The 25,583-nt window shown below is 55.1% G+C and overlaps 1 protein-coding gene across 5 annotated transcripts; it reads left to right on the top strand.

The window, feature by feature from the left end:
- Positions 1-2,986: 2,986 nt before the first annotated feature.
- LOC140895386 (C-X-C chemokine receptor type 2-like) lies at positions 2,987-25,195 on the top strand. Of its 5 annotated transcripts, none has more exons than XR_012154179.1 (2): positions 2,987-3,125; positions 24,945-25,195. XR_012154179.1 is itself a non-coding variant. In XM_073304927.1 (2 exons), exon 2 carries the CDS (start codon positions 17,879-17,881, stop codon positions 18,947-18,949), a length of 1,071 nt encoding a protein of 356 aa, XP_073161028.1. In that variant the 5' UTR covers positions 2,987-3,125; positions 17,858-17,878; the 3' UTR covers positions 18,950-20,763. The 5 variants fall into 5 exon arrangements, 4 of the variants coding, with proteins under 4 accessions (XP_073161028.1, XP_073161030.1, XP_073161031.1 ...); XM_073304927.1 differs by lacking the exon at positions 24,945-25,195 and adding an exon at positions 17,858-20,763; XM_073304929.1 differs by lacking the exons at positions 2,987-3,125; positions 24,945-25,195 and adding exons at positions 5,043-5,141; positions 17,858-20,763.
- The last annotated feature ends 388 nt before the right edge of the window (positions 25,196-25,583 follow it).

The following is a 25,583-nucleotide window of genomic DNA, read 5'->3' as shown; positions in this document are numbered from 1 at the left end:
GTGCCCTCAGAGCTAGCAGCTGCGGGTGTGATCCCTGCTACCGCTGTACCAATCCGGTTCCACATCTAAACACGGAGCACCTGCCGTGGGCGTGAGCCAGCAGAGGAGACGGTAGGAACCGAGGGAGGGGGATGCTGGGGATCCTGCCCTGAGCCAGAGTTACCAGCTGGGCGTGAGCCCAGGAACGCCGCCTCTTGAATTAGCCCCGAGGCTGGTTTTGCCATCGGGACTCAGGGGGCTCCTCGCGGGACTAAAGGCAAGTGTCTGAGTCGCAGGGGCCTAGGTCCATCGCTGCTTCTTCAGGCCTATTGAAACACTGCCCTCTGCTCCTCCAGCCTGCAGTGGGCTGATCTCATTCCAGTAGAGGGAACCCCTTGGGGAGGGAACCCCTTGGGAAGGCTAGCCCCCTGGACACCCCCCTTCCACTCAAGACCCTGCCCCCACCCACCGGAACCCCGAGCGCCCCCCACGGCCAGAGCCCCGAGCCCCCTTTCCCTTCCCCCCTGTAGCCGGAGGAGCCCCGGCTGGCCCGCCCTAGCTGCGCCGGCTGGTCCGAGCCACCCCAGCTGCGCTGGCCCGAACAGCCTGAGTCTGCCGGCTTCAGGGGAGGAGGGGAGCGAGGGCGGGGCCTCGGGCAGAGAGTGGGCGGGGCCACAGCCTGGGTTCCGGGAGGCTTAGCCTCCCCTGGCCTTCGATACCTGCCGCCCCTGCACGGTGGCAATATTGAGCAGGAGGAGGGAGGTTGTATTACCACCGGATTCGACCCTGGTGCGACCGCTGCTGGAATCCTGGGTCCCGTTCTGGGGCCCACAGTGCAAGAAGGATGTTGGTGAATTGGAGAGAGGTCAGAGAAGAGCCCCGAGAACGATCAAAGGATTAGCAAACCTGCCTCGTAGCGACAGACTGAAGGAGCTCTATCTATTTAGCTTAACCAAGAGAACGTCACTTCTCTTTTTCAGTCTATAAGTGGATCCACAGGAACTGAAATTTGACAACAGAGGGCTCCTCAGTCTAGCAGACAAGGTCTGACATAAGCCACAGGCCGGAGGTTGAAGCTAGACAAATTCAGACTGGTAAGAAGGAGGAAGAATTTGGGCATCACTGAAGTAGAGGATCATGGCGGTCCCAGCTGGCCACAGACTGTGTGACTCACTCGGCATGGATGGGCCTTGGGCAGCTCCCCCCGCGGGGGGCAGGGGTGGATGCATCACACACAGGAGAGGCTCGGCTCTGCCGAGCGCTCACCTCGGGTACGGTCATCCGTGCTGGGTCCTGCAGCACCAGAGAGGGAGCTCCGGGAAAAAGAGAAGAAAAATAATTGCAGGGTCCTTGGGAAAGTTGCCCAGCCCCCCAGTTGAAAGCAGGAGCGGCCACGTGCATTCATTAGGGTAAAATGTCCCTCTCAGAGACCGGCCCACAGAGGAGAGGCATCTTCTGCAAGCAGTTCCTGCAGGGGATTAGTCCGGTGGCTCATGCTTTAGCAGGCCTGGGTTCAATCCCCAGGGACCGCTCTACAAGAACCTCAGTTGGTTACACTGCAGGGGTCCGGAGGCAGAGGCAGCCCATGGGACAATTACGCAGGTGGGCATGCGCCATGCAACGCTACCCACTGCCTCCGTTCGCCTGCCCTAGACTCGCCCCTTCAAACAACACCAGCACACGCCCACCCACAGCGCCACCCCTCCGCGGCTGCACAGGGTCGTGTTGTGAAAGAGCATCAGGGCGCCCAACGGGACGGGCTGTCCCAGGGAGGCTGTCACTGATTTCATGGCTACCGTTTCCTGGAAGTGCCTGGGCTCTGGTCAGATCCCATCCTCCAGCCCGATTGCTGCATCCCTGGGGTGGCTTGTTTCCTCGTGCCCTGTAACCGACCACCTAGAAACACGTTTGATTCTCACTTCTCCCAGTCCTGCGCTTGGCTTTCAGCCACCTGGGTGTGCCCCAGATTCTGGAGCAATCCAGAGTCCTGTCTGGCCTGCAGTGTAAACTAGAGCAGCCTCAGAGCTACTCTGATTGATGCTCTGCTTTGAAGGCCCCTCGCTGGGCCTGAGGAAGCAGAGACCAGCTGTAGTTCTGACCCCACCACCCCTCCACCTCAATCTCTGTGCTGGCTGGCCCCAGCTGGCTGTTGGCCACTGGGTACGACACAGCACAGACCCTTTGCCCAGGGGCTGCACCAGCATCTTCTATTTCCTCCCTATCCAATAGCTAGGGGGCAGTGTGGCCCAGTGGACAGCGCCCTGGATTAGGATGTGAGCAACCTGGGTTCTGTTCTTGGCTCTGCCACTCATTTGCTGGGTGACCTTAGCCAAGTCACTTTGCCATCCTGTGCCTCAGTTTCCCCAGCTGTAACGTGAGGATGGTGATACTGATCTCCAGTGCAAAGCACTTTGAGACCTGCTGATGAAAGGCACCACCTAAGAGCTAAGTATGGTGGGTGGGGCTGGGGACCCGCCACTCTGGGTTTTTGGTTCGGGGCCCATCGTCTAACTGCGCCTTGCCTCCCAGATTGATAGGTCAAAGGCCAGCAGGGCCCAGAGAGCCTTGCCCAGGGATTCCACTCTGGGGGAGCTGGAGCGGCTCTCTTAGAAAGGCAGCCAGGCTGGCTGGAAAGGCTCCAGGTGGCGGAGATTCCCCATGCTCCAGGTGAGCTGTCCCAGTGGTGAATTACCCTCTGGGTTAACAACGTGCGCCTCCTTCCCCGTCTGGATTTGTCGGGCTCCAGCCTCCAGCCCTGGGATCTCGCTCTGCTTCCGTCTGGCAGCGTGCGGAGCTGGAGAGGTTGGTCCATCCCTGTTCTTCCCTGGCCTGTCCCGCGCGGGTGGACCCCCGCTCCTGGTGGGACCAGCGCCCCGCCGGCTCCCCCGGGGTCAGCGAGAGCGGCCCCTTGAGGGACAGCCCAGGTGTGACAGCATTAGAGCAGCAGTCACAACTTCTGCTTTTGTGGTGACTGCTCTCTCCCCGGCCTCTCTGCCCTGCAGCCCTGGAGGTATAAATCGGAGCCTCTGTCTTCCCTTCTCGTTTGGGGCTGGGTTTTGCAATGCCGGTTCCTCCTAACTTGGTATAAAGCTGCTGCTGTGGAGAACTTCTGGGCAGGACGTGGGGAAGGTGGCCGCTGACAGAAGGTAAGGCGATGCTCTTGTCTTTCCTTACAGTCGGGGCAGGGGGGGAGGTGGGGGGTTATTATAATGATTCCAGGTGGGGCCCCCTTGCACGGGGCACTGGACCCAAAACATTTATAGCCAGGATTTTGCTGATTGTGCCCCAGCGTTTTAGGAAGAGGACTTGTCAGGTTCTGTTTTGTGGCTGCTGGATTCGTCTCCTGCAGCAAACGTGTCCCACAGGCCAGTCACACTCAGGGTGCAATTAACATAAGAACATCCGAGCTGGCAGACTGGGTCAGGCCAACGGTCCATCTAGCCCAGGACTGCCTCCGACAGGGGCCACTAGCAGAGCTACAGGGAAAGCGTACAGACCAGGGCAATTTTGGAGACGTCCACCCCTGTCTTCCCCTCTCAGCTTCTGCCTTCACCCCAGTACCTATGTGGGATGTCATTGATGCATAACCTCATGCTGGCCCCCTGCACAGGGAGGATTTCAACCCCAGCCATGCTTGCTGCCCCATGGCTCTCAGTGTCCCCCCAGGAGACCTCCCCCGCCCCCCGGGGTGGAATATCAGACCACCTGGCTTCAGCCTTTTCAGGATGAGCCGCTGTTCTTTTCCCACAGGGATTCTGTTCCCAGCGGCTGTGGTTATTCCCTTGGGGATCTCCCCCACAAAATGGCCTGTGTTTAAGAACGTGACCCAGTGTCCGTCCGTCTAGGGGGATGGGAAATGGACAGCGCCAGATGAGGTGTTTACAGGAGTCAGTTGTGTGCCCGACGGGGCTGAGTACCCCATCCTGCACAGAGACCCTTCACTGGTGTGGGGGGAGCCCTGCATATGTGGGGCCGGGGGGAGTGTTGCAGGATTAACACTGGCCTTCAAACAGTTACACGTCAATTTCGTGCATAAAGTGAAATCTGGGCCCAGCCTTCTCTGCCGCCCCGACCCAGTGAAACCGTGTGGTTCTGGGCTGGGAAATGGGGAAGCTGGATGTAGGGAGCCCAGGCACAGGAGACCCCTTCCTGCCTGCCCCATACCTGTCCTGGGAGGGCTCCTCATGCCCGGTGCTCAGGGAAGTGGGCGTGAACACGCTGTTGGCTAGGAGCCCCTCAGGCAAGGCCCTGCATCTTCACAGAGTGCCCAGCGCCGTGGGTCGCAATGGGGCCTGCAGGGTGCCAACGCGGCAGGAATACGAAAGAGCAAATCCTCTGCTCTGCGGCCTTGGGTGAGGCTTCCCCATGCGAGCCCTGGCCCGGAGCTGGGCCCCCTCAGGCTGCGGTCCAGGATCAGTCCCTGGTGTGAACTCAGTAACAGCCCCCGGGGTTATTCTAGGTGCACAGTGTTTTCCCTCCCCTCTGGCACCTTCCACTCCCTGCACCTCATCCCCACGGTGTCTCCCCAGGCCACAAACCACCCCGGGCAGCTCCCCTGCCTCTGATGGATGCCCCCCATCCCATCACATAGCACCAAGGTCTCTTGTGAAGCTAGGAACCCGCCCAAGTCTCTCCAATCCCCTGGGCGCTCAGTCCCCACCCCCGCCACACTTACAGGTGGCCCCTCCCTGTACAGGGGCTCCCACGGCTGCCTGCCCCAGTACAGATGGTCAGGGCTTCCTGTACGACTGGCCAACACTGGGGATTAAACCAGAGCTCACGCGGCAGGCGTCCCGCCAGCCCCAGCTCCCTAGCCTGGCTCCGGAACCGGCCAGTGCCTCGGCAAAGGGCTTATTTCACGCAGATGCGGTGGGGCGTATTCGCCCTAATGGGTTAACTAGAGCTGAGATCTTACATCAGGCTGCAATTTCCTCCTGCTGTAGGACACTGTCCTATCACCGCACTATTGCCCACCTCCCACTTCAGTGCATTTCTCTTCCTCTTCCCCTGTGTGGGCGGCGGTGTCGTGATCTCATGTGGACACACAGGGAGCTGAGCCAGAGCGGCTGGGGAGCAGAGGGGTTCCTGCTGCGTTTCACAAGAATACGGCAGGACCATCCGCTCTCAGCCCCAAAGAGAAACTGAGGCCTAGAGCTGCAGAGGTACCTAGGCGCCGAGCTTCCATTGATTTCAGGGGGAGCCTGTCCTGAAATCTCGGCACCTGCGAGGAGCTGGGTGGAAGTGACTTCACGCAGGTACCTCTACGCCAAGGTGAAAGACCCGCACCATGGCTGTGGCTGGCCCGGGCTGGCAGGGCTGTAAAATTCCAGTGTAGACGTGTGGACTCGGGCCGGAGCTTAGGCTCTGAGACCCTCCCACCGGCCGTGGGATCTCAGAGGGCGGCTCCAGCCCGAGCCCGAATAGCTACACGGCCGCTTTTCGCCCGGTGTCCTGAGCCCCACCAGCCCAAGTCAGCTGAGCCAGGCTCTGAAAGTCGATGCGGTGGGTTTTTTTATTGCCGTGGGGACGTAGCTACAGTGTCTGTGAGAGAGCCTGGAGTTTAACCCAGGTCCCCTGGCCACCATCTCACCCTGTGTCTGCTGGCGAGTCGGGCTTAGACTGAAGTCTGGTTTGCCCCCGCTGAACAGCTTGAGGTCAGGTGAAATTCCCCCCGTGCCATAAGTCCTGTGAATCTGCCCCACCTCCGCTTAGCCCTGCTTCACAACGACCAGCGGTGCCCAAACTTTTCCTCTCCCCCACCCCCCATAATGGATTGTGTCCGCGGCCTCCCCGCCCTGGCCAGGAGCAGAGTCGCAGCAGGAGGCCAGGGGCTGCTGCTGGGGGCCAGGAGTGGAGCAGGGGCTGGGAGAGGGACCAGTGGCTAAGAGTGGGGACCGGGGGCCAAGCCGCGGCCAGGAACGGGGTCTGGGGGCCGAGAGCTGGGGCTGGGAGCGGAGCCAGGGCCGCAGTTGCAGCCGGGGGCTGGGGTGGGGCTGAGTGGCTCTCCCTTCATACCCCCTGTCGGGGCTGGCCCGGGACCTGCTACCCCCTCCCCCCCCCCCGATGCCCCACAGTTTGGGGACCCCTGTACTAGACACAGATGCGAGAGTTAACAGCCTGGGGGCAGCACTGACTGGAGGCCACAGAGAACTCAAGAGCAGGTGTGTTCAGTTGTGTTGAGCGATGTTACTGACAGTGATTAAATCTCTGGGGTATTTTCGCCATGGTTTGTGCTTAGGCTGGAGCAGGCTTCCTGGCAATGGCTCCTGAGATCCAGGACCGCTGAGGGGCAACGTGTTGCAGCCTCCTGGCGCCTTTGCGTCTGTCTCCAGTTCCTTTCTCATAGATCTGGCTCAGCCACAGCCTTGACACTTATCTCTTTACACATACATTCCTCATTCACACACAAAACAGAATTAATCTACACAGAACATTTTAAACAGGAACAAGTTGCAGTGCACAAGAAAACAATCACGGCATTCTTTTACTTCTTTTAAAATGCTAAACATCCGATGAAGTGAGCTGTAGCTCAGGAAAGCTCATGCTCAAATAAATTGGTTAGTCTCCAAGGTGCCACAAGTCCTCCTGTTCTTTCTGGGAATACAGACTAACCTGCAACAAAGTAGCGACCTTAAAAAGTCCGTCACTGCCTTGAAATGAGCCTAGACGCAGATTCCGCCTGATGCACCTTTACCAAATGGCCCATTAGGCCGTTCCTTGCTGCTGTTCAAAAAAGGGGCCTGGCAGGATATGATCAAATCATACACCAGTCCATTGACTACAGGCTACAGAATTATTCCACTATTCTTCCTTTTTTATTTTAAATTATACAAAATACAAACATAAAATCCTACTACTGCATGTCCCTCCTTTGGCCCCTTAAGAACAATTCTTGCGAGGGTCACACTTTATACAACTATTTCATAGCAATCGACTGCGCGAGCGTTTGAGCGTGTGGTTGTAATTTAACAAACGTTTTCAATTTAACAGCGCATACAACATATTCCGAGCCAGCAAACACAGGACAATATTAATACAACTAGTAATGGGAACCGTGATAGACAACATGCCCTTAGAGGTCAGGGACCAGCCTGTAAAAACGCCATCCCAATGACAGGCTGGCAGGTCTTCTTTAGACTTAGCAGTTTTTAGCATGTTTTTATTGGCCTGTGATATTTGAATGACGAGCTTCCCTACCTCCCTCTGCGTTTGGTGTAAAAACGGAGTCACTTTCTTTAGTTTGTTCTGTTCACGTGTTCCCGACGGTGTGGCCTTTCTGCAGGGTTCTGTGGTGACAGGTAGGGACACGCACACCCGTTTCTGAGGGCTTTATGTCGTGCACTCCTGGGTATTTAATACCCCTTTTTTATTTTAGCTTATTGACCCGTAACCTGGGGTAGCCAAAAGGATCCCAGGGTCAATTTGGGGAGCGGGCTCCCCTTTTATCTCTTTGTCTTTACGGATTGTTGGTGAGTCCAATTTATAGCCATTTTTATTTTTGCTAATTGTGGATTTAACAAGACTTTTACTGGATTACTTTGAGTCACAAACAATTTTGTTGTCTTTATTTTAATTGGGGTACCTCTTTCGAATGCATATTCTTTGGTCCAGGTTCTGGGGCATGTGCCCGGGAACCATAGGTTCAATTCACTACGGGGTATTGGACAGTACCCCACACTGACTGGGAGGGTTGTTTCTGTCTTTAACAGGGTTATTTTACGGATATGGTAATTGTGGATAGGTGGAACTCCCAGTGGTGGTATTCCCAGTGGGACCCTTTATTTTAACCCCTATTTCCCAGTGGTTTGGTATTCCTGTGGTGTTTATAAGGTGAACCTTAGGTCCCACCTCCCCTTCCCAGGCATTATAAGGAGGGCTGCGTTTGTTTTCATGATTGCTTTAATCACCTGGGCGCTGAAAGCTCCCAGAAGCAGGTAAAGCCAGACCTGACACTGGAGTCTTCTGTTTTGCGGGTTAAAATTTTGGTGGTGAAGCAGTGCCTCGTGCCCAGGTTTCAGGATGTTCTTTTCTGCAAAGAATTCAAACATCAGCTAGTTTGTCCCCATCAGTAAGTGCCTGCCTTATTTTTAAAGTTGTTCATTTGCCCTCCTTTAACATTTCCATAGGGGCGTGTTGCAGCCTCCTGGCACCCTTGTGTCTGTCTCTGGTTCCTTCCTCATACGCTTAGTTCGGCAATGGCCTTTTACACTTAGCTCTTTACATTCCTCATTCACACACAAAACAGAATTAATTTACACAGAACCTTTTAAACAGGAACATCAAGTTGCAATGCACAGGAAAACAATCCCGGCATTCTTTCACTTCTTTTAAAATGCTAAACCCACAACAAAGTAGTGACCTGAAAACGTCTGTCACTGCCTTGAAATCAGCCTAGACGCAGATTCCGCCTGATGCACCTTTACCAAATGGCCCATTAGGCCGTTCCTTGCTGCTGTTCAAAAAGGGGGCCTGGCAGGATATGATCAAATCATACACCAGTCCATTGACTACAGGCTACAGAATTATGTCATTCTTTGTTTTTTACTTTAAATTATACAAAATACAAACATAAAATCCTACTACTCCACGTGCACCCACTCGCTGTGATCCTGGCTCCTGTCCCTGCCCTGGTGGGGGTGGGGCTGGCACCCCTTGCATGCCCCCGGGCACACTGCAGGGGACTCGCTGCCTAGCAATGCCCGTTGCCATCCACACAAGGAAACAGGAAGGTGCAGGGAGGGCTGAAAAAAGACCAAGTCTCTACAATCACTAGCATCAGCAGAAACAAGTTCTTGTTTTTATTGTGGGCGAGATGCATCTTCCCTTCCCCGGCCCTTTGGACATGGCGGGGGGCGGAGGGGAGTCCCCTGGGTGCAGGTAGCCCCACCTGAAGCCTGGCCAAGAGGGAGACCTCCCTCCCCTTCATTCTCGGGGTCGCTGTGTTCTCCGCACAGCGGGGCAGAGGCCTGGGGGCTTTTCATTCTCTTAGCAATGATCAGGTTGTCTGGGGCAACGCTTCCCGCAGAAGGGCTGGGTAGAGCCGGCTCCCACACCATCAGCCACTAGGCAGCGCTCCTGGTGTGGGAATGGCTGGGTCCGGGTCTCAAGTGGGAGAGGATTAAACGCCACGCGGCTGTGTTTGAACAGGTGCCCGGGAATTGAGGGGGTAGTTTTGGGGTGGAAGGGCCAGGAAACACAGGTCCAGGGGATTGTGGGATAGCATTGGTGGCCTCTCTGGACATGAGTCGGGCAACTGAGGCTTGAGCTGCATCCGCACTGCAAAAACCCTGGTCTTGGACTTGCGTCACAGTGGGACTTGGGCTCAGACCAGCTCCTCCGCATGGCTCCCTGAAGGAGCCTTATCTCTGTCATTGGTTCATTCCCTACTCTCCCCTAAGCACCTCCTTGGGTTTATCTTGCTGCAGTCAGGCAGGGTCATAGGTAAACTGAGGCATGCAGGACACTTACAAAAATAATACCTATAACTCCCTCCTTCACAGTAATTAGCCATGGGACCAACCCGCCTCGGGATGGGGTAGATTTTGGAGTCTTTACATCAAGCGTAGATGTCTTGCAAAAAGATCCGCTCAAGCTCAGAGAGAAGGTCTGGGCTGGATTCAGGAAACCCTGGGGGAGGGTCTGTCGTTTGGGCTATGCTGGAACTCAGGGTACTAGTCAGAGTGGGCCCTTCTGGGCTTCAAACTCCCATCCCAGTGGGACCCCAGGGCAGGACCGTGCCACATCAGGTGGCAGAAGAACTGGAGAAACCAGATTATCTGTGGCTCAGTGCTGCTGCTGAGCCATTTCCAGGGTGACAGCTAATGCAGGGGGAACCTCCATTGTCACCCATTCCCCCTCCACTTTCTAAGATCCAGGATGCAGCATAGACCGCTAGGCCCGTAGGTCCAAGCTGGCAAAACGGTACCAAGGGGGACCTGCCTTACAGCCCTGCCTGTGCACACTACCAGTTGTGCACAAGGGAAATGAACAACTGTGTCTGCAAGTGGACCCAGAAGCCCACCTGTTGTGCAGGTGCAATCGACTCTTGATGCATCTGGGGGCGTTGACTGAGAGAATCAGAGCGGTGTAGGACTGCAAGGGACCTCGAGAGCCGTCTAGTCCCGTTCCTGCACTCAAGGCAGGACTAAGTGTTATCTAGACCATCCCTGACAGGTGTTTGTCCAACCTGCTCTTAACAATCTCCAAGGATGGAGATTCCACAACCTCCCTGGGCAATTTATTCCAGGGCCTAACCACCCTGACAGGACGTTTTTCCTAATGTCCAGCCGAAACCTCCCTGGCTGCAATTGAAGCCCATTGCTGCTTGTCCTATTCTCAGAGGTTAAGGAGAACAATTTACCTCCCTCCTCCTTGTAACAGCCTTTTATGCACTTGAAAACTGTTCTCATGTTTCCCCTCAGTCTTCTCTTCTCCAGGCTAAACAAACCCCGTGTTTTCAATCTTCCCTCACAGGCCATCTTTTCTAGGTCGGTGGTTTTCAACCTTTTTTCATTTGCGGACCCCTAAAAAATTTCGAATGGAGGAGTGGACCGCTTTGGAAATCTTACATCTAGTCCATGGACCCCCAGGGGTTTGCAGACCGCAGGCTGAAAACCATCGTTCTAGACCTTTAATCATTTTTGTTGCCAGGGCCGGCTCTCGGCACCAGCAAAGCAAGCACGTGCGTGGGGCGGCACGTTTCCAGGGGCGGCATTCTGGCGCCGGCCATCATAGGCGCCGACTCCCTGGGTGCTCCGGGGCTGGAGCACCCACAGGGAAAAATTGGTGGGTGACCCACCGGCAGCTCCCTGCGCCCCCGCCCACCCCAGCTCGCCTCTGCTCCGCCTCCGCCTGCTCCCCTGAGCACGCTCCCGCCGCTCCGCTTCTCCCCCCACCCCCCGGGCTTGCCGTGAAACAGCTGTTTTGCACAGCAAGCCTGGGAGGGAGGGGTAGGAGGGGAAATGCGGGGTGCCCGAGGGAGGAGGTGGGGCCGGGGATTTGGGGAAGGGGTTGGAATTGGGCGGGGAAGGGGTGGAGTTGGGCTGGTGGGGCATCCACATGTGTAAAAGCTAAAAAGGGAGGGGGGCAAAATTTTTTTTGCTTGGGGCAGCAAAAAACCTAGAGCCGGCCCTGTTTGTTGCTCTCGTTTGGACTTTCTCCAATTTGTCCACATCTTTCCTAAAATGTGGCACCCAGAACTGGACACAATACTCCAGTTGAGGCCTAATCGGCACGGAATAAAGTAGAAGAATTACTTCTCCTTTCTTTCTTAGAACATTCCTGCTAATATATCCCAGAATGATGTTTGCTTTTTTTGCAACAGTCACTGTTGACTCATTTTTAGCTTGTGATCCACTCTGACCCCCAGATCCCTTTCCGCGGCGCTCCTTCCTAGGCAGTCACTGCCCCGTTTGTATGGGTGCACCTGATTGTTCCTTCCTAAGTGGAGGACTTTGCATTTGTCCTTATTGAATTTCATCCTATTGACTTCAGCCCATTTCTCCAGTTTTTGTCCAGGTCAGTTTGAATTTTAATCCTGTCCTCCAAAGCACTTGCAACCCCTCCCTGCTTGGTATCATCCGCAAACTACACAAGTGTACCCTCCATGCAATTATCTAAATCATAGATGAAGATATTGAACAGAACGGGACCCAGAACCTATCCCTGCGGGACCCCACTCATTTTGTCCTTCCAGCCTGACTGTGAACCACTGATAACTCCTCTCTGGGAGCGGTTTTCCAACCAGTTTTGCTCCTACGTTGTGGTAACTCCATCTAGCCATGGGATCTGACTTGGGCACCTAGCTTTTGCAAATTTGGCCCTTAAATTGGAAGGGTTTGAAAAGACCTGTGAGCAGAGGGATGAGGGTCGGGGGGGGGTGGGTCTTCACCACCAGAGGGCTTGAAAGGTCAGTTTTTGGAAGGGGAGCTCAGATCCTGGGCACCGTTCCATGGCAAAGCCTAACCGTCGGTTCAGCCCTGTGGAATCTGGTGGGTCCATCAATATTCGGCTAGAGGGGCGTGAGCCAGGATGGTGTGATGCATAAGCCACTGGGGAGCGGGTGTTACGTAGCCCAGGCTGGGTCAGTCTGCGGGTGATCGGAGTCTGTAACAGCCTCCTGGGCACAGAGGGTGGCTTTAGAAGCTCCCGGTTCAATCCCTGGTGTATCAACCCAGATGGTGGCTGTCACATGAGAACATGCCGGGGCAATTGCCCTGTATCGTTAATATTTGTCTAGGGCTGTAAACGGACAGGAACCGTAGCTGTTACCAAAGCTCCCACCCCAAAGCGACGGCAGGCCGAAGGGGTGGGGTTTGGTTTATATTCCCCAACCCCCTTCCCTGCCTTTTTGGCTTTCTTCCCTTTATTAAGGGGCAAAATGGAAAAAGGAAAAGAAGTGGGGGGAGGGTCCAGTTCTGGGTTTTGTGGGGGAAAATGAAAAGTTTCACACACACACACCCATTTTCAGGAAAAGGCCATTTTCCATTGAGAACGGTCTAAAGGGGAAGAGGTGGAGCAGCTTTCCTGGCTGAGTCTCTGTGCGGTGCTCAGCCTGGGGGAGGGGCACTTAAGCGGGGGGTCTGTGTAGCCCCTGGCACAACCGGCTAGAGTCTCAGCTAGGGTCTCTGGGGGTTTCCATCATCCACAGAATAAACATAACCAGCTTGGCAGTTGGGCAAACCAGCCCTTTGCCCTGATCCAAACACCCCCAAACTTTAAAAAAGTTTGGCTCTGAGTCCAGTTTGGAACATGCCGTCTCAGCCCATCTCTGTCTTTTGCACTTGCACGTGGCTTAAAGGAATGATTCCCACAAAGGGTTAAAAAGTAGGGCTGGATCCTGTGATGCGGTGAATTGGCCTCCTTGGAGCTATGCTGGTTTACAGACGCTGAGGATCTAGCCCACACAGATGGCAGAGTAGCTTGTAGCAAGCCAGCGTGTTTGCCTGGAACATCACACTCCGTGGGCAAGTGTTGATCCGGCTGGGGGGAAAGGCTAAATGGGTTCTGCCGAGTCAGTGAGACAGGTAACACAACGGGAGATAGAGCAGAGAGAATCTAGGGTGTGGGCTGAGCGGCCCTGAGGGAGGAACCGGAAGAAGCAGCCCTCATTTGAGCTGGTGTTTATTTTCTCTCCGTCTTGTTTTCTGTGCTAATAAAGCCAAATTCCATCCTGGGGCGAGCGTGGACTGTGCCGAGAACGGGGCCTGTGTCTGAGGGCAGGTTGAGAAAGGCTCCCGTTTCCTGTTACACAAAATTGCTCACCGGAGGTAACACGCCTGAGTTGTTGTCTTCGATTTCCCCGTATTGCTGCAATGTTTCCACAGACAATATTTACCGGAGCAGCCCCACAGTGAAGGGTATGACTCATATTCGGTGACTCTGAGAACATGCCGCCCAGGATGGACGGTGCGATCCATGAGGAGGGACCCGAGTACTTTACAATGGGCAGTTTCGCCTCCGAGCAGGGGCTGCATTTGCAGAAAGGCATGCTCCCAAGCTGCATCTGCTCCGTGGATGCCCATTTGGTGGCTTTTTTTGATCTCATGCCTGCAGGAGAGGACAAATAAGTTATATATGTGTTCCCACTTAGATCACCGAATCATAGCTGTGTAGGGAGTAGGGACCTCAAGAGGTTGTCTGGCCCCCGCTCCCACGCTGGATTAAGTACCCCCTAGACCATCTCAACAGCCGTTTCCCGCTCGTTCAGCCAGTCAGACGTCCACAACTGCTTTGAACAGACAGCCACGCCCGGAGTGCAGTGGCCATGGACCAAGCACAAGGCTGTGTTACACGGAGCTGGGCCCTTTTCTGCCCCAGGAGAATGTCGTATTTCAGCAGAAGGCCAGGCTCACCAACCTCCTTTTCAGGGGTCAATCCGGACGTGGTTCTGGATCAGGAAATCCACCTGCAGCAGGTGGCCACTTTGAGAAACTATCTTGAGGACAGGCTGGATCATTTTGTGCATGTTTTTTCCAAAGTGGTGTTGGCTAAAGTCCAGGCAGAGTGAGTTACTTTGATAGGTTCACTAGAGCGGGCAGGAGGTGGACCCCCCCACACCCCCAAGACCCAGCACCCCCGCCTGCCAGAGCCCCAAATGCCCTCCCACCCCCGCTGTGGCCGGAGGAGACCCAGCCCGCATGCCCTAGCCAGCTCCCCCGAGCGCCGGGCTGGCCCCAGTGCCGGGCCGAGCTGCTGGCTCGACGCCCGCCTCCCAACACCGGGACATCCCCAATGCCGGACCAAGCCGCTGGCCTGACCCCCCCACCCAGCAGGCCCCAGAGCCGCCCTGGGCTGCCCCATCGGCTTCAGGTGGAGAAGGAGGGCAGGGCCTCGTGGCACAGCATGGGCAGGGCCACAGCCTGGGTCTGGGGAGGCTTAGCCTGCCCTGGCCTGATACCCGCCGCCCCCGTTCGTTAGTGAAGGGCTGCAGTGTCAGAGAGGAAAAGCAGAGCAGTGGGTCCCTACTGAGAACGATAGGGACGCGCAGCAAGCAATGGGGAAGGCTGCTGACGCTGCCCAAGACACATCGTGAATTTAACAGGCCAGATCCTCAGCTTGACTAAATCAACATATCTCCATTATCCCCCCCTCCCCGGGAGCGACCCCAGTTCGCACCAGCTGAAGATCGGGTCCAATATCAGTATGTACTTATTTGCCTGAGGAAAAAAAACCAAATGAATCCAATTCCTCTCCCCCTCCTGCAGTGAACAGTGGGACTCCTTGCAGGATGTGGGGCACGCAGATGGGCGTGAGGTGATATTAGCACTTACCGAAGAGAGAGAAAGGGTTTGCAATGGATTTCATTGACTTTTATAGGTAGGGAGGGGTTTTCACGTGGCAGGAGGAAGGGTCGGGAGGGAAAATGGCCAAATCATGTTTTTCTGCATGGAGCTGATATCGGGGTGGGCGGTGGGGGTAGTGTTATGTACCCCAGAATCTTAAAAGAGATCCTGGAAAGAGGGGAAAACGGGACTTGTGCTCTTTTTGTTTTTTTTTATCGTCTATCAAGAAGGCGGAAAAGATTGTTGTAGAAGGTGGTGGTTTGCTGGCTTTTGAAAGTTAGAAACTCAGGTTTTTTCTACCCTGGGAGTCTTTACGGATGTCAAGTTTTATGGATGTCGGGCGAGCTAGTGATGTGATGACTTCACAGGGTATAAGACATTGAAAGCTGCAGCCACCAAGAGGGGCAGGGATTTCTACTCAGCTTGTTTACAGATTTCTTTTTGTTAAGGTCTCTTTAACTCCAATGTCCAATGCACACTCAGGAGAAAGGACTTCTTTGTTAAAAGGCTGCATAGAGGTGCTCAAAACATTTACTTAAAAAAGCACAACTTGGCATTCCCCCCAGGCCCTTTGGCACTCCTGCTAGTTTAACAATATCTGTCCATATGAGATAATTTTTTTAAATCATCACAGTAGCAGCCCCTTTTATCTAAGAAGAACCAAACCACTAATACCAGGGCCCACCCGTCTGAGTGTCCCACAGCCTAGTGCTGGAACTCTGTGGCCCCTCCCCTTTCTATCCACATAGAATCGCAGGAGTGGAAGAGACCATGAGAGGTCGTCTAGTCCAGTCCCCTGCACTCGTGGAAGGACTAAGTATTATCTAGACCATCCCTGCCAGGTGTGTGTCTAACCTGCTCTTAACAATCTCCAGTGACAGCTATTCCACCACCTCCTTGGACAATTAGTCCTGTGCTTAACCACCCTGACAGTTAGGAAGTTTTCCCTAATGTCCAACCGAACCCTCCCTGGCTGCAATTTACACCCATTGTGTAAATTAAATGTTACATGGTACACCCCAAAGAGCCTTTGTAACAGTTCTAATTTTTCCTTAAAGAGGAAAAGAGGTTATATGTGTTTAGGGGACTTCTTTTACTGGCCCCACTGCCTGGAAGAAAGGACTCTGGGGTTTTTTATTTTTACATCAGTGTATGTGTAAGAACAACTGCAACGAGAACGTGGCTTGCTTTGAGGAGCTTTCTTTAAAGATTCCCTTTTCTAGCAGGTAAGATCCTTGTTATTTTGTCTCTGTCTTAGCTACCTATCTGCTCCCCCCCCCCCCCCCATCACCACAGAGTCTGAGCACTTCATGAACTTTAATGGCTTTCTTCTCACAGCTCCCCCGGGAGGTCGGAAAGTGTGGTTATCCCCATTTTACAGCCAAAGTCTGTGGCATCTATTCGGAAGTTTTAACACAAAAGTCTATGGGGAATTCAAACGGTGAGCCAGATCCTCAGCTGATATAAATCAACGTAACCGCAGGGTCTCTTTTAACCACCCTATCGCATTTGATAGTGAAAACGATACAGCTGCTCCAGAATTCTACAGCCTGATGATTTAAAAAATAAATTATAGAAAAGGATCTTATTCTCTCTTAAATTGTATAGGTTTTAAAGTCATTTCTTTAGAACCCCATTGAGCTGTTCCTGATTAAATTCTATACAGAGCTTTTTCCATAAGGGTTGGAAAGACCAGAAACTTGCATCCATCCATCCGTTCATCTAGAACGTAAGAACGGCCATACTTGGTGGGACCAATGGTCCAGGATCCTGTCTTCTGACAGTGGCCAATGCCAGGTGCTTCAGGGAGAATGAACAGACCAGGCAATCATCGAGTGATCCATCCCGTTGCCCACTCCCAGCTTCTGACAGTCAGAGGCTTTGGGACACCTACAATATGGGATTGCACCCCGACCATCTGGGCTATGAGCCATTGGTGGACCTATCCTCCATGAACTCATTTTCTTTTTTGAACCCTGTTATCATTTTGGCGTTCACAACATCCCTTGGCAAGGAGTTCCACAGGTTGACTGGGCGTTGTGTGAAGAAATGGTTCCTTTTGTTTGTCTTTAAACCTGCGGCCTATTCATTTCTTTGGGTGTCCCCTGGGTCTTGTGTTATGTGAAGCCATAAATAACAGCTCCCTATTCTTTTTCTCCACACCAGTAATGGTTTCATAGATCTCTACCATATCTCCTCGTAGCCGTCTCTTTTCCAAGCTGGAAAGTCCGAGTCTTATTAATCTCTCCTCGTACGGAAGCCGTTCCATCCCCCTCATCATTTTTGTTGCCCTTCTCGGTATCTTTTCCAATTCTAATCTAGCCTTTTTGGGCTGGGACAACCAGACCTGTGCGCAGTATTCAGGGTGCGATCCAGCGTTCACGGTGTAACGCATTCCGGGTGCGCACACCTTGACTACACCTGGAAACTGCTTATACCGCCTCACTCGCTGTTGTTTCGGAGGCCCAGCTCCTCAGAGATAGTCAGGTGTGTAAGTCCCATTGGGAGCCTTCCAGATGCTTACGGGCTGATCCTCACAAACACATCTATGGGACAGGGAAGTGAACCCATGACAGGGGTGCCGGAACAGGGGGAAGAGGGGGCAGGGGGCCAGGGCCCCCCCATTTTAAAAAAGTGGGAGCGCTATGTTCTCCCATTTTTTACTGGCCGTAAAGGTGAGCGATGGGAGGGGGACAGAGGAGCAAGTGGCGGGAGGATGGGGTCTTGGGGGGAGAGGTGGCGCAAGGGCGGGGCCTTGGGCGAAGGGGCGGCACAGGGGTGGGGCCTCAGGGGAAGTGGCAGCATGGGGGGCGGGGCCACAGTTCAGGCATGAGTGGCCCCTCCCACCTTTAGGGACCTTCCCCGGTCCTGACCCACGACCTCCAGTTACCAGCCAGACAATTTGCACAAGGGTCCATGGCAGACCCAGGAGCTGAACGCGGCTCTCTGGAGCTGTAAGTGAACATCTAACCACGAGAGCAGCCGGCCTGGCCGTGCAGCCCCCTCGCTGCACGTTCAGGACACGGTGAACATCCTGCTTTTGACGACTTGCTGAATTGTGTTCTCTCTCCCCCCCTTCCTTATCACCCGAACAGGCCCAGAGCGATTCTTCCAGCATGGGTGACTTGATATTCGATGGCGATTTCTCTGACCTCTTCAAAGGCTACAATTACACCGACTACAACACCGTCAACCCCAGCGCCGCAGCTGCCCCGTGCAAGCCCGACAACCTGAACATCAACAAGTACGTGGTGGCGGTGGTCTACTGCCTGGTGTTCCTGCTCAGCCTGGTGGGTAACTCCCTGGTGGTGCTGGTCATCAGCTACAACCGGCAGAACCGCTCGGTGACCGACGTGTATCTCCTGAACCTGGCCATCGCAGACCTCCTCTTCGCCTTCACCTTGCCTCTCTGGGCCGTCTACCGAGCCCACGAGTGGATCTTCGGCACCTTCATGTGCAAAGCCATCTCGGTCCTGCAGGAGGTCAACTTCTACAGTGGGATCCTCTTGCTGGCCTGCATTAGCGTCGACCGGTTCCTCGCCATTGTCTACGCCACCCGGGCAGCCACCGAGAAGAGGCACTGGGTTAAATTTGTCTGTTTGGGCATATGGGTTTTCTCCATCATGCTCTCCCTGCCCATCCTCCTCTTCCGCGAGGCCTTCTGGCCGCCGCACAACGGCATGGTCTGCTATGAGCGGATTGGGGAGGAGAACACAGCCAAGTGGCGGGTGGTGTTGCGGATCTTACCCCAGACCTTTGGTTTCATCCTTCCCTTGCTGATCATGCTTTTCTGCTATGGCATCACGGTGAAGACCCTCTTCCAGACCAAGAACAGCCAGAAGCAGAAGGCCATGAAGGTCATCTTGGCCGTGGTGCTGGTCTTCTTGGTCTGCTGGCTGCCCTACAACATCACGCTGGTGGTAGACACCATGATGAGGACCCGTGCCATCGCTGAGACCTGCCACCGGCGGAACCAGATCGATGCGGCCCTGTCTGTCACCCAGATTCTGGGCTTCACGCACAGCTGCATCAACCCGCTCATCTATGCCTTCATCGGGCAGAAGTTCCGAAACAGCTTCCTTAAGATCCTGGTCTACCACGGCCTCATCAGCAAAGAGTTTGTCTCCCGCTATGGACGGGGGTCCTCCTTTGCTTCCACCTCCGGCAACACCTCCACCACCCTGTGATGGCCACACGACTCCTCCACTCACCGGGGATAGCGTCCCACCACAGTTAGTGCCAATGGCTGGCCTCAGCTTCTCAGGGTGATCGGGACCGTGCAGATTCTTTTAGCACTATAGCCTCAGTTTACCAAGCCAACCAACACCGTCCAGACTCTTTTACCCAGCACAGATCATTATGCAGATTACAATTACGCAGAACACAGCAGCAAAAAGCAGGCATCTCTTCTCTGGATAATGCTATGATGTTCCTTCAACCCCTCCCCGCAGGATAATCCGATTGTTCGCTGCCCGTCTCATCTGGGTCATGCCCATTAAAAAATAAATAACAACTCCAGACAATCCAAGGCTGCATTTCTGTACGCGGCATCCCGAGCTCCCAGTCCCCTCGCACAGTGGGGTTTAGGAACGACATTAGAAAAATTTCCCTTCCTCCAAAGGCGTGAGGAACGGAGAGTCAGAGTGTGGGGTGGAGGTAGCCGTCAACAGTAGTGGTATAAACTAAGCCTGGAGATATATTGTGCGAGCAGGAATATTGTCCTTAACTCTGCCCCTGCAGCTCCATCAGCCTTTTACGTGCCTTTTGCATATTTCACATGGAGAGCTGAGAATGGTTCCATATTTTTTTAAGTGCAGAATTGAAAAATGTAATTTGCCAAACTGTGCCTGCAAACTGTGGTCACTGGATTTGTGATCGTTCGGTCAGATGCTAAGAGGTGCGGTTTCAATGTGAAGGAGAGCGATTCGTGACCTCATGGAACAGGAAGGGTTAGGGGGTGTTCGAACATTAGCTTTACATCCGTTGATTGTATCATGAGCATGGAATCGTTTTGCTGAGTCGCCAAGGATTGCTAGTTGGATGGGCTTAGATAGCTATGCTGACGTGTTACCATAATAGGCACCGTAGTGAAACCATAGCTAGCTAGATGATAAGATGTTTGGATGAATGCATGATATTTGAATTGTTAAAGTGTCTTTACATTTGTGTACAGTTATGACCTTTGGATAAATTAGAGCAAGGCAGGAAAGTTGTGACAAAGTTCCATGCGGATTCAATAAGGTTTACTTTCAGTTTTAGTGGTGAACATCTGGGGCTGGCATCAGTGTTTTTCACTTCTAAAAATATAGATAATAAACTCTTGACTTCTACAGTTTCAGATCCCCGACCCTTTCCGCTTTAGATGGCAAATATGTTGTCATCCAGAGTTTCAAACAGAGGCCAAAACTTAAAACATGAGATGACAAATAGACTCACCAGCAGACTGGAGAAGATAAGCTGTGGGGGACATGAGAACAGTTTTCAAGCACATAAACGGTTGTTACAAGGAGGAGGGAGAAAACTTGTTCTCGTTAACCTCTGAGGACAGGACAAGAAGCAAGGGGCTTAAACTGCAGCCAGGGAGGTTTAGGTCGGACATTAGGAAAAACTTCCTAACTGTCAGGATGGTGAAGCCCTGGAATAAATTGCCCAGGGAGGTTGTGGGATCTCCATCATTGGGAATTTTTAAGCGCAGGTTGGACAAACACCTGTCAGGGATGGGCTAGATAATACTTAGTCCTGCCTTGAGTGCAGGGGACTGGACTAGACGACCTCTCGAGGTCCCTTCCAGTCCTATGATTCTATGATATGATTCATTTGACTTCACATTAATGTAGTATCTGCTACAGAATGGTGCATCTCCACTGTACAACCACGACTCACTCAGAAAAATGGACATCTTGCCAGTTTGGGAAAGCCAAGAAACTGGAGAATTAAAACTTTCACAACCCTCTCTTCCCGACACTGATCCGGATTCAAATACACGTGGGTGAAAAATCAAGAGGGTTTTTGTTTTCAATTTGAAAAGCATCCACATTTATTGAATCCTTGCCCTAGAAACAAATCTGTTTGTCAGTTTCTGGCAAGGCTCTTTGACTGCACACCTGCACTGATCCCTGGGGAGAAGATCACAGCAGTATGCCTTCGGCTAAAGCCACTGGGATGTGCAAATGGGTGATGAATGAGCTTCTGCTGGACCAGTGGTGGCAACCTTCACTATGGGGTCTCTCAGGGCCCAACCCCGCTCAGCAGCTCCCTGTCCCTCATTAGTGGCGGCTGGGCCACATGCAGAGGTTGGGGAGCCAGCAAGAGCCTGGGCTCACAGACCAGGGTTGATTAGCTCAGGATCAGGCTGGAAGATGCAGAGAGCTCCAGGGCAGGGCTGTGGTGTTAAAAAAGGCAGCTGAAGTGGATATACGCTGCAGTGCCCCTGGGATGCTAGGACTCCCCATAGGCCCGGGGTTAAGCGCGATCAACCTTGGTCAGCCCCCAAAGAATGCCCTGTCTTCTGAGACAGGGTTGTGTGCTTGCCCCTCTCTCCTCCCCGCTGATTTGGAAATTCTCTGGCTTAGCCAAGCCTTCAGTTGTCCAGCTTTGTTCCATTAGTTCCTGGCAGATGCAGAAGCAAAGCTGGACTGGACCGAGACAGCCCCGCTGATGCCCCACACCCTGGGGCGAGCCCTTGTGAGGTTCAGGGGCACCGTGAAAGCTTTGCCCTGAACTCTGATGAAGGGAATGTGCCACGCAGGGTGTCTACCAAATGGGGGAGATTCCCTCTTTGCAGAGAGGCCAGCACCAGCCGAGGCCCAAGGGGTCAGATATTCTGCTGGGATCAGGTTGCTCACGCCCATGGAGCTGCGCTGATTTGCCCTCACTGAGGACCTGGCCCTGGGTACTTCCCTATTTGCTCTGTGTGGACACTGAAGTTCCCAGGGCACGTTCTGTACAAGACATCGTGTTCCCCAGGTTCCCCCTCCTCGCCGCTGCGTTGTGCATGGCTGCTGCCCTCCGCCCCAGAGGTGACTGCATTTCAGGGCAGTTGTGTAAAGCGCGCAAGCAAAAAGCCAGAGCGTGTCATTTCCAGGGTGGTGAAGCAGTCATTACCCAAGAGTCCCTTGTAAAGGCAACACATCCTGTGCCTCTGAGAGAGATGGCTCTGCTCACATACCGTAAGCTGCTGGCGTCATCCTCCCAACGCAGCCGAGCCGGCGGCTCTCGATAGCCTGGCTACACACTCAGAGAGCAGAGCAGGGCCAGGAAAGACCCCTTCACCCCACCACGCCCCCTGCGACCATATTTGATTTCCATAATTTATTCATCCCAGGATGCTTTTGTGCCCCCACGCTATCCCTCAGGTGGATTAGACGCTAGCTTGGAGAGGGAACAGAGTGCCGGGCTGGCGACAAGCTGGAATGTCATGGGGGCTGTAAGCGGACGGTGCACATGGGAGGGGGCAGGAACGGCTGGCCGGTGCTCACCCTGACTGTCAGGCAACAGATGAGACTAAGAACAAGCCAGCACCATTACTCTTCCCTCTACAAGAGAGGACAACCCGCCTCGGCTTCTGGGGGCGACATCCGGCACGCACAGCATTCCAGGGTAGGAGGAGAGGGGTCTTTTTGAGACCCTTAATGTCAGGCCTTAATTCTTACCAAGGGTAACCCCTGCTGACTTCAGTGCCAGTTAGTTGGGTCCTGTGAAAAGCTCGAGTCAGTCCCCTGGAGAGCAGGATTTGGCCCTTCCTTGGACCATGTGTCTGTTCCCCTGTGGCAGGCAGTGGATACTGGTGTAGTTGGACCATTGCTCTGACCCAGTGCGGTGGGGGACAGGATAACAGGTTACACTGGCCACGGGGCAATCCCAGGATGGCAGTGTCCTGGGGAGCTCAAGGCAGCAGATTGTGGGTGTCCCAAGAGGCTGTGGATTCATTTGGGCTCTGTGCAGAACAAGCCAGGAATGGCGGCGGGCAGCAGAGATGACCCGGAGGAAATTAATATCTTGCTTCTCCTCTCCCTTCTGGTCGACAGCAGAGACAGGATTGGGGCTGCTACCTATTCGCACCAGTGGGGAAGGGAATCAAGCCCCCCGGCTGTCTCTGCACAAGCCTCTCACAGAGCGATGCCCTGCCTTGGCTAACCCAGATGGTGGCAACCATGGGATGGCTAGTATAGGCAAGCTCCAGGCAACCTCCCAGACAGCCTCTGTCCTTTCCTTCTGCCTCTGCACTGGATTCCCGGGGGCTGCCACAGAGGGGCTGAGGAAAGACGAAATAGCCACCCCTAGGGGATGTCCATTGACGGGGCACGGACCTGGGCACCTCCTGGGCTCACCAAGCTGTCTGGGGCTCGGAGGACAAGCCCGTGGCAATCAGGGCTGAGCCCTAGCCTTGCACTCGCACCCCGAGGAAAGAGGGGGTCCAGCCCCCTTCCCCCAGTCCCAGCTCTGTGCAAGCAGGAGCCCAGCCCCGTTTCAGCTCGGCGCCCCAGGTGGAGAATGGTGGTTTGTGAATGGCCACAGCCGTCCCCGGGCTGTCCACCACACACACACTTGGCAGCTGGGCTGTGGGCAGCCACCTGGCTGGCATGGCAAGGGGCCAGGTGTCTGCCCTGGGCTGCAGGAGAAACATTCGGGCCGAGGTCTTGAGCAATGGGCCAGGAGAAGGGCCCCCTTACACAATGCCGCGAAGCACGAACTACAGCCATGGCTCTTCCTGTCGGAGTCTTGAGTAACTCCCGGCCCAGGAGCGGTGAGGAGCCGGGGGGCTGGGGGGGAGCACTCGGGCTCAGGGACCCCACAGTGACTGGCTTGCTGATTCAGGACCAGGGGGAGCTGAACCGGAGCAGTTTGGGGAGGGGGGAGCAGGCCGGGGCGCAGCAGGTGAGGAAGGAGACGGGGCAGAGAGCGAGGGATGGACGTGCTCACGGGATGACCAGGGTACGGCCATGGGCCAAGCAGGCAGCCCCGAGCCCAGCATGTCCTGTATAGGGTGCTCCCTCTGCATCGCTGTGAAATCAGGAGCTGCCTGCGGGCCCTCCTGGGGCGGGCCCCGAACCATCCGGGGAAGACGGGCTCCTCCGACGCAAGACCAGGCTAGGCCCCAGCCCTGCAGTGGGACCCCTGGATCTAACGGCTCTTCTCCAACTCCACCTTGCCCAGCTGCTGCTGCTAGACTGGCGAAGGAGCAGGGCAGCTGGCACCAGGGCGACCCGCGCAGGGGAAGTTGGGGACCCTTTGCAAAGCCCCGCCCTCAACCCCCAAGCTGCAATGTCCAAGGTTCAGGGGGCAGCATCTCCCCTCTCCCACCGGGGGGATAGCTGGGCATAGGGTGTTGGTGGAGTTAGGGGACTGATGGGAGAGGGGTACCCTCTGGGGGTTCAGGTTATTACTCCCGTGGGGATCGTCCTACACCCCTCATGGAGATGGAGCCAGGGCAGCTTCATGCCACCCTGTTTCTGGTGCGTGGGGGTGGGGGCCTCTGAGGCTGCAGGGTTGGAGCTGGCCCTGGCTGGCACCCACACGGGAGACCCCCCACCCCAGTCCCGGCTTTGTAGACGGTGACTTTGTCTGGCACTCCTAGGCCAGCAGGAAGCCACAGCCATGTCCAACAGGCTGGCCTCCAGGGGTGAACATGCAGCCTGGGTTTGCCAAAAGGAGCCTTGAGGATCAGATGCCTGACTCCCATGGGATTCCAGGGAGTCTGGCACCCAACTCCCTTGGGCTCCTGAGAAAATCCCAGAACCTCACGGGCATCCTGGCAGGCGGATGGCAGGGCCCCGCTGGCATAGCGGCGCGGTGATGGAAGGGTCCCATCCGATGATGCTCCCCTGGGCAGGATCCCGGTACATTGTGCTCAGGAAGCCCAGCTCTGGATGCCCGCTGGTGTGATCAGGTGCCGGGGCGTAGGGTTTGCTCAGAGGGTGCCCTGCTGCTGGGCTTTCTGGGATGGGACGTGGGGAACAGCCTCTTCATAGAGGTTAAGAGGTTGGCTGGGCCTTCCCAACCCCCTCTGGGACCGGAGCCTGGCGCAGCCCCCGTGGGTGGGGGAGAGGGCTGGTCTGTAACCTTGGCTGGGAACCCTCTTGCCCAACGGACCCCGTCGCAATTCACTGCAATCGGGCCAGGAAACCTCACTGGGGCTGTTGGCAAAGAGGTGTCTTCCCTGCCCCCTCTTGTGCGTTCCAGCTGCAGCAGCCCTGGCACTGGGGGAGCCGAAGACCCTTCCCATCAGGACACAGGGCCTGGGGCAGACCCAGTCTCCGGGCTGCCTAACGCGCGCAGCCGGCCTGGGGTTCCAGGAGTGCCGGTTCGGCCAACGGCAGCTTTCCGGGGAAGTGGAGTGAACCTGGACTGGAAGCGTCGCGAGACAACACGCAGAGGCCAGCTTTGCTGAATGTAATTGCACGTCAGAGCTCCTGTGGGGCCCGGGCTCCTTTGGGCACAGATCAGAGACCTTCGCTGACAGCCCTGCTCAAGCCAAGAGTTTGTGGACTGACCCGCTTCGTGGGCTGTCAGCAGGCTCTGAACCTGGGGCCTTCAGCACCACAGCACGGCCCTGGGCCGCTTGAACAACCCCGTTAGCAGTAGTAGGCCGTTATCCTCTATGTGGGCCAGCCACTCAAGGGGGCTAAAACACGCACGACTGCCATTCATGTTAAGGCGCCCCCAGGGCTGAAGGACCGGCACAGAGCCTCAGGAGGCAGAATTGCCCAGCTAGCTGCTGTGCTGAGCGGGCGCTGGACTGCAACGCGGGGAAACGTCAGCAGGGCCGACTGCGGGCCCAGCCCAACAGCTCTAGCCGCGGCCCCGTCGCCAGCACGGGGG

Source organism: Lepidochelys kempii, chromosome 11 (genome assembly GCF_965140265.1).
Source record: "Lepidochelys kempii isolate rLepKem1 chromosome 11, rLepKem1.hap2, whole genome shotgun sequence".
NCBI classification, from domain to species: domain Eukaryota; kingdom Metazoa; phylum Chordata; order Testudines; family Cheloniidae; genus Lepidochelys; species Lepidochelys kempii.
The sequence above is the reverse complement of the archived record's forward strand: the minus strand, read 5'-3'. Positions and strand labels throughout refer to the sequence as shown.